We start from the raw sequence: 9,442 nt of genomic DNA on the forward strand, positions 1-9,442 counted from the left end.
CGAGCCCGGGCATGGGCAATTAATTTTCCTTTTTGGAGCTTGTTTCATTAAGGTAGCACATTTATTATTTTTGTTATTATTATTACCATTACCATTATCATCATTATTATTATTATTATTATTATTATTATTATTATTATTATTATTATTATTATTATTATTATTATTATTATTATCATTATTATTAATTAAAGTTGATCATCTAATTAAGATTAACAGTATTAGTAAAATTATTATTTTATTTTTATTATTATTATTATTATTATTATTATTATTATTATTATTATTATTATTATTATTATTATTATTACTATTATTATTATTATTATTGTTTATATTATCATTATCAAGATTTTTATATATTATTATCATCATTTTTACTAACACTACTATTATTTGTTATTATTATCATTAGTGGTATCCTTATTTTTATAAAAATATTACAACTTTCTATTATAAATATTATTTTACCAAATAAAGTAATAGTTATATAAAAACATATCTTAATAAAATCCTATATATATATATATATATATATATATATATATATATATATATATATATATATATATATATATATATATATATATATATATATATATATATATATATATAAGCTATTAATCTTAATACATTATTTAATATAAATAAACTTAGTCGATTAAATGTGATATGTGTTAATATATACAAATGATATAGTTTCGTGAATCCGAGGCCAACCCTGCATTGTTCAGTTGTTCAATATAGTAAAATGTATTTTTACTACAAAATACATTAGGTGAGTTCATTTGCTCCCTTTTACTCATTACATTTTTGGGCTGAGAATACATGCAATGTTTTAATAACTGTTTTACAATATTTATATGCGTGAGTTCATTTGCTCCCTTTTACTCATTACATTTTTGGGCTGAGAATACATGTAATGTTTTAATAACTGTTTTACAATATTTATATGCGTGAGTTCATTTGCTCCCTTTTACTTTTTACCTTTTTGAAACTGAGAATACATGCGCTGTTTTTACAACTGCTTTATTAAATGCTTTTGAAAAATATTTTGAACTGCGAATACATAAAATACTTTTATAAATGTTTGACGAGATAGACACAAGCAAAACATTCCTCGAATAAATTATTATGCAGACAGAAGTTCTGCGGATTATTATTGAATTATGCGGACATGATAATTGCAACCATTGAATTATGTGGACATGATAATTGCCACCATTGAATTATGTGGACATGATAATTGCCACCATTGAATTATATAGACATGATAATTGCCACCAATTAAAGTGAATGTTATGTATCGAGAAAATGATTTTATACACAGGTTATGTGTATGTTATTCTTGTGCATAAGATATGTGTACGGTTACTAAGATTTACGAAAGATGATTTCGTACACGAGAAAAGTGTACTGTATTTAAAAGATATCGCATGTACATTATAGGTGGGTATAGGATTCGAGTCCATTTGTACCATGCAGGATTTAAATCTTGTGGTCTATCAAAATGATGAATTTTATTATTTTATGATAAACCTATGAACTCACCAACCTTTTGGTTGACACTTGAAAGCATGTTTATTCTCATGTATGAAAGAAATCTTCTGCTGTGCATTAGCTCATATTAGAGACATTATTTGGAGTCGATCATCGCAATGGAACCAGATGTTAGTGACTTCGTCCAGATGGATTGGGACGGGGTATGACAAAGTTGGGGTTTAGTTTTTTTTATGCGTATATCTAAAACCAAGGATTTGAGAACATTATATATATCTTGTTAACCCACTATAGGTCGGTATAATTTGGGCTACACGTTTTTGACAAAGAATGGAAACAAGATATATGCAATTATTTTAAAATCAATTCCTTATGTCGTTCAACTTTCATAAAACTTCTATACAAACCCATTTTATTTTATTAATTCATAATTCAATTTATAAATTAATTAATATACTACTAGTTAATATTAATTAACTAATAAATTAATCGCTCATTACTCAAATAATATATATGACATATATATTATTAATTTGACGTCTAGGTGTACACGTGTGTGACCTCGAAGGCTCAAATGAATTCAACCATATAGTTATGTGTTGTACCTTGCGCATTAATCCTACAGACTCCCACTTGTGCACGGCACAACACCAAGTAACTATACAAACAATGGTTATCATCTAGCAACATGTCATTATCCCTAAATTCATGTGAGGGTAGTTTCTCAAAACTCCTCATAGTAAGTGTTAAATGTCATTTGTCCTTTTATTTCTGATACTTAGTTAAACTTGAGACATGGATCATCGGTCATTCTCATTTGTTTAACAATTTTGTTTCTCGATCTTAGAAATGAATCAGATCACCAAACTAATTAAGTATCATCTCAATTACATTTGGATGCGGCCACACAAATATCTTATTCATTCATCGAGGAGCTCAAAAGTATCTAACTCCAAATAGGTTGGAGGAACAAATCTTATTTTGCCTACACGTGTCTGTCACGAGCTTCACATTACACACAATAATGGCTTTTATAACAGCCTTATTCAGGACAGCGTTTAACCATATCAAAGTATAATGCTCCACACATCGAAACCGGCGTGCATCTCAAGTCGAAGGACTTATGACATAACCACTTGCGAGTTTCACTATTGACGCCGATCCATGTAGTGAAAACTCGAAGGTTGGGTCATTCCAATATTCATCCTATGAATACATGTGAGTTTGATAGTAATACATTACACCATATCAAACACTCACATTTGTCTTGGTTTGATGTTACTCCCGTATCATCAATCGACAATGGAAAATTTAGAATAAGTCATTATTCACGGATTTAAACATGCAAATATAGAACACAATAGTAATGAAAAAAAAATGATCATATCACAATATATCAATTCATTACAAATAAAAACTGCTTTCATGTTCCAATTATCCAAATACTAAAATTACATAAAACTATTAGCTGGTCTAAGCCCAATGTTCCTAGAATGCTCGACATGCTTGGTACAAGACATTGGCTTTGTGAACGGGTCAGCTAGATTGTCTTCTGTTGGAACCTTTTGAATACGTACGTCACCTCTCTCTATAACTTCACGTATGTAGTGAAATTTTTGAAGGATGTGTTTGGCACCACGTAGAACTCCTGGTTCATTTGCTATTATTATAGCACCAGTATTGTCGCAATACATGTCCATGGGATTTTCAATGCTGGTATCGGCTCGTTTACAGCAGTCCAGTGACTATCACCTAGATTCTTTACAGCAGTCCAGTGACTATCACCTGGATTCAAATACTTTAATATATTCTTTACAACAGTCCAGTGACTATCACCTGGATTCTGTTGTTATCGGCTCGTCATATTGAGAGCGAAAGAAACATCTGGTCTAGTGCACCTCATAGCATACATGATAGATCCAATAGATGAAGCATATGGAACCCCAGTCATTCGCTTCACCTCTTCGGGTGTAGAGGGGGATTGAGTCTTACTCAACACCACATTTGGTTGCATCGGAAGACTAACTCGCTTGGAAGCTTTCATCTTAAATCACTTTAAGATTTTGTCAACATATGCACTTTGACTTAGACCTATTAACCGCTTAGATCTGTCTCTATAGATCTTGATTCCTAGGATATACGCTGCATCTCCCAGATCTTTCATAGAGAAACATTTTCCAAGCCAGGACTTAACGTCTTGTAGCGTTGGAATATGATTTCCCATGAGTAATATGTCATCAACATATAAGATCAGAAAGACTTTAACGCTCCCACTAGCTCTCATGTACACACAGGGTTGGTCAAGGTTTTGTGAGAAACCAAACTCTTTGATTTTCTCATCAAACTTCTTGTTCCAACTCCTTGATGCTTGATTTAATCCATAAATGGATTTCTGAAGCTTGCATACTTTATTAGGATACTTAGGATTAACAAACCCTTCAGGTTGCACCATATATACGTCCTCACTAAGCTATGAGTATCCTAATAGCTTTAATGTCTGCCACTGGAGAAAAGGTCTCTTCATAATCAACCCCATAGGTTTGAGTATAACCTTTTGCTACCAAGCGGGCCTTAAAGGTGTGTACATTTTCGTCCATGTCGGTCTTCTTCTTGAAGATACATTTACACCCAACAGGCTTGCTGTTTGGTGGAAGATCAATCAAGCGCTAAACTTGATTATCTTTCATGGACTCCATCTCTTCATTCATAGCATCTTGCCATTTATCAGATTCAGGATCTGACAATGCAGCTTTGTAGTTAGCGGGTTCGCCCAGATCACCTAATTCCAAGTCCTCCGTCGTAACCATAAGGTTTAACCTTTTAGGTGGACGAGAGGTTCTACTAGATCTACGAATGAGACATGCTTCGTCCTGTACCTTGACACTTTCATGTTGCGGCTCAGTACGAATTTCGCTAGTACCTTCAGAAGGTAATGTATCTTGTTCTTGAATTTCTTCAAGATCTACAGTGCTCCCAGTTACTTCTTGTAAGAGGAGACTCTTCTCCAAAAACTCAACATATCTAGTAATGAAAACCTTGTTTTCTGCTGGATAGTAAAAGTAGTATCCCATCATTTCCTTTGGGTATCCTACAAAGATACATTTCATAGTTCTGGACTCAAGTTTGTTCGGTGTATCAGGCTTCACGTGAGCCTCACAACCCCAGACTTTCAAGTAAGACAGATTTGGGACTTTCCCATACCATATTCCATATGGTGTCTTGTTTACCTTCTTAGTTGGAACCATGTTGAGAATGCGTGCAGCAGACTCTAGAGAATATCCCCAAAAGGAAGCTGGTAGAGTTGTTAGACTCATCATTGACATGGTTCGATTTTTCCTTTCTGACACCCCATCATGCTGAGGTGTGTAAGGAGGAGTAAACTGTGAGACAATCCCACGATCTCTCAGATGATCTAAAAACTCTTGACTCATATATTTGCCTCCACGGTCGGACCGTAGAACCTTAATGGTCTTTCCGAGTTGATTTTCTACTTCATTTTGAAACGCTTTGAACGTATCAAATACTTCATGTTTATGTTTAATCAAGTAAACATAACCATATCTACTGAAATCATCAGTAAAAGTAATGAAGTAGGTAGCTCCATATCTAGACATTGTTCTAAATGGGCCACATACATCAGTATGAATGAGTCCAAGTAGATCACTCACCCTTTCAACCTGGTGGGTAAAGGGTTTCTTTGTCATTTTTCCAGATAAACAAGATTCACATATGTCAAACGACTCATTGCCGGTTGACTCAAGAAGCCCATCGTGTTGCAGCTTTGTTATGCGTTTCTTGTTTATATGACCAAGACGACAATGCCATAGATATGTGGAATTCAAATCATGCTTGAATTTCTTAGAGCTACAGCTAAATATAGAACTTTCGTTTGGAACAAGATTATGCATGTCAATTTCAAAAATACCATCTCTAGGAATAGCATTAAAATAAAAAATATTATCCTTAGAAACTGAAATACCATAATCTGTGAATACATGATTAAAACCATTATCTTTCAAACGAGAAACTGAAATAACACCTCTAGTAATAGAAGGTGCATAATGACAATTATCTAAAATAAGAATAAGTCCACTTGGGAGGATGAGCTCATAGCTTCCTATAGCTTCGACAGCTGCATGATCGCCATTGCCAACGTACAGATCCAAAGCCATCTTATTCAGCTTCTGAATTTTCCTAGGTCCCTGCATATCATTACAAATATGAGTACCACAACCAGTGTCATACACCCAAGTTTTATTAGAAAAATTATAGAGTTCTATAACGAAGATACCTGAAGTGCTGGTTGAACCAGCCTTTCCCTTCTTCAACTCTTCCAAGTAAATCACACAGTTTTGTCTCCAATGACCAATCTGGCCGCAATGGTGACAAGCCATGTCCTTTGTGGGATGCTCTTTCTTTGCTGGTGGTGGAATTTTCTTCTTAGGTGTGTAAGCTTGCTTACTCTTTCCTTTTGCCTTTCCACTTCCAGCTTGCGGCTTTCTTTTCTGGATTTTGCCTTCCTTTATGGTTAAGACTGTAGGAGTCTTCTTTGGTAGCCCCTTTTCAGCTTGCTTAAGCATTGCATGTAGCTCAGGAATGGTTTTTCCCATGCTATGCATATTGTAATTCATTACAAATCCATCATAGTCCTTGGATAGTGAAGTAAGTATCAAGTGCACTCCAAGAACTGGTGGCATAGCATAACCTAGGCGCTCCAATTGATCCAGATAGCCTTTCATCTTCAAGACATATTGGCTAACTGGCTGGCCCAACTCATGTTTGCAAGCGTGAAACGCTTTCACAGTTTCAAACAATTCCTGTTCTGCCTGTTGTTGGAACATCGTCTTGAGTTCCTCGATCATGTCATATGCATTGTAGTCCATTAAGTTCCTTTGGAGCTCAGAGGTCATGCTAGCAAGCATAAGACATGCCACTTCAAGTTGTTCGTTATACTGCTTAGTATAAGCATTACGAACAGTAGCATTAGCAGTTTCAGGTGGGGCTTCAGGTAAAGGATTTTCCAGATGGTGCAACTTCCTTTCAGACTTTAAGACAATCTGAAGGTTTCGATACCAGTCAATGAAGTTGTTACCATTCAATTTTTCCTTCTCAAGGATTGACCTTATGGTCATGTTGTTTACGGATTGAATTGTGTTTGATGTCATCTACAAAATAAACAAGGTTCTTTTAGTATCTTTAATAATTATCCTTTTATAAATTAACTACCCATGTTTTTTTAAAAAAAACTTATAAAACTATTAATTTTCGTAAAAGGCTAAGATCCACATTGTGCTTCCACCATCACATCAGTTGATCTGCTAGCAATGGTAGATTCAATCGGTAGGCAGCGGGCACCAATTGCGTTACAAGTTCAACTCTTAGAGCTTTATGGGACTCACGACATTTAGCGTCTAATACTAGTGTCATGCTGGCATGTTTAGTCCCATCCTTGCCTCGGGTTACGGTCTCACCACTCAACTCGATTAAGTCATCCAATTGTGAAGCGTATAAAAATTAATCTAGGTCTCACGCATAGATAATGATCACCTTGAGTTATAATTCAACTAGGTCTTACGCATAGTCAAAGAATAACGACAAGTGTTTCAACTGAATTGGACGGCACGACTTAAATTTCGCCGGGTATATTAAACAATTTTAATAATCTTTTAGAAAAATTGTGTTACGAATATTACATGCATACAATATTCGACTCACAATGTAAGATCCAGTTTTTATCAGTTGAGTTGGACGCCGTCCAACATGGTGGGACGCCGTCCAGTTTTGAAGCGCTGGACGCCATCCAGATGGCCTGACGAGCCAGCTTTGGTATTTTGTTATATAAAAAGGGGTAGTTTGGTAATTTCACTTTGTGGATGACTTTAAGACCCTAGATCAGCTTTGGTTAGCCTCATTACTCCTTTTCCATCTACTTTATCATCTTCCATTAAATCCTAGAGAGAGAGAGAGGAGGTTATAGAGTGAGAGAGCTCCATTAAAGGAAGAAAGAGGTTGAATCGGGTCTTAGTGCGAGTTCTAAAGTTGTTCATCTAGTCGCTAGCTACGTGGTGATTGTGTTGGTAAGTTATAAAACCTAATTTATTTACTTAAATTGTGTTAAGGGTTAGGGTTTGGGTTAGTGTTGCACTTAAAACCCATTTGTTAGTGATTTGGGGGTTTTTGGGTAAGTTTGGGTCATGAAGACCCAAAAGATGACTAACCTAGGGTTTTGAAAAGTTAAAGTGTGTAAATGGGTCTTAAAAGCTTAGTAAATTGCTAGCACTTTTGTAGTTAAAGTTAGTGGGTGTCATTTGGGTTGTGGGTGACCCAAATGGGAGTGTTGACCTCGAAATGGGTCAATTGGGTCTCGGGCGACCTAGGTTGTTAAATGTGTATGAGAACACACTAAACTTGTGACTATAAAGTGTTTAAGACCATATTTGGCTAGTGTTAGGTTCTGTTGGTGTTGACCCAAACATTAGGGTTAGGGGTGCAAATGGGTCGGAATTGCATCTTGGGCCAAAATGGCACTAGAATGGGGAGTAAGTTGGTTGACCAACCTGTGTTGTGATTGATTATGTGCTAAATGTGATAGGTACGTTACATTGAAGTTGCAAGCAAAAGACTCTAAGGTGAGTGGAATAATTATATGCGTAGGTATATAATGTATTTATTTGTTGTAGCATGAGATGTGAAGTGTTGAGGTGTTAAGACACCACGTTTCACATGACGAGTGAAGCATCGAGGTGTTAAGATGCCATTCGAGGTGAAGCATCGAGGTGTTAAGATGCCACCTAGGAGTGAAGTGTCGAGGTGTTAAGACGCCACTCCATAATAAAGGGTGAAGTGTCGAGGTGTTAAGACGCCACCCGAGGGTGAAGTATCGAGGTGTTAAGATGCCACCCGGGGGTTAGTGATACGAGGTGCTAAGTATACTAATGGATGTTGTGAACTCTGATGGCCTTTCGCGGGCGCCATTCCCTTGTACGATTGGTTAACCATGGTTATTGTGTTGAGTTGTAGGCATACTGTGACGACCCGAAAATTTCCGACCAAATTTAAACTTAATCTTTATATAATTCCGATTTGATAAGCAATGAATTTTTAATAAATATTGAACCTCCGGAAAGAGTTTTACACAAGCTTTTGTTCACCCTTTTATTCCGACGATTCACGAACGTCATAACTTGATTTAATTGTTTAATTGTTTAATTATTGTGTATATATATAGATTTATATATATATAACTTGAAAATATGATAATTAAATATCTCATTAAGTATATTTACAAAGTATTGTATATATATATTTTCATACTACTAATTTAAAGAGTTTTTGAACAATATATATGTTACTATTTAAACGACGTAATTAACTTATGTTAAAATGTATTTACATATAATGTATTACGAGTGTAAATACATCCTTACAAGTATTGAATACACTTTATAATATACCAATACATATAAAGAATAGCTATACTCGTATTTCTGTTCAATTTTCTCAAGAATTCTACACGCATTCATACGGTATTTTTACCCGTATTATACACAGCTTCTAGAAGTATTTACTGTTGGTATATACCAATAGAAATCTGCAATTATTTGTGTAATATGTCATCCATGACCTAATAAATTTAATATGTCATCCATGACTTAATACATTTTAACTTATCTTAGATATTTTCACTAAAAGCTAAATTTTCAAGCCTATAAATAAGCACCATTTCTAACTCATATTTACACATTCATTTTCTAAATTTTACTTCCAATTTTCACACACACTTACAAGAACTCTCTCAAGTTTTGTTCTACTACTTCTTTCCAGCAACTTTACATTCTAAACTTGAGGTAAAAACTCTACTTCAACTCTTGTTCAATTCATATGTTTATAGCTATCTATATAAGAGTTTATAAACTAGAACATAGTTTAGTTGATTCTAAAC

General features: G+C 34.7%; 1 protein-coding gene across 1 annotated transcript; it reads right to left on the minus strand.

Moving 5' to 3' along the window:
- Window positions 1-4,166: 4,166 nt before the first annotated feature.
- LOC139900968 (uncharacterized) lies at window positions 4,167-6,632 on the minus strand. Its single transcript, XM_071883710.1, has 2 exons — window positions 5,480-6,632; window positions 4,167-5,023 (listed from the first exon to the last, which is right to left on the minus strand). The coding sequence occupies exons 1-2, from the start codon at window positions 6,630-6,632 to the stop codon at window positions 4,167-4,169; spliced, it is 2,010 nt and encodes a 669-aa protein (XP_071739811.1).
- Window positions 6,633-9,442: the final 2,810 nt, after the last annotated feature.

Source organism: Rutidosis leptorrhynchoides, chromosome 3 (assembly GCF_046630445.1).
Source record: "Rutidosis leptorrhynchoides isolate AG116_Rl617_1_P2 chromosome 3, CSIRO_AGI_Rlap_v1, whole genome shotgun sequence".
Taxonomy (NCBI): domain Eukaryota; kingdom Viridiplantae; phylum Streptophyta; class Magnoliopsida; order Asterales; family Asteraceae; genus Rutidosis; species Rutidosis leptorrhynchoides.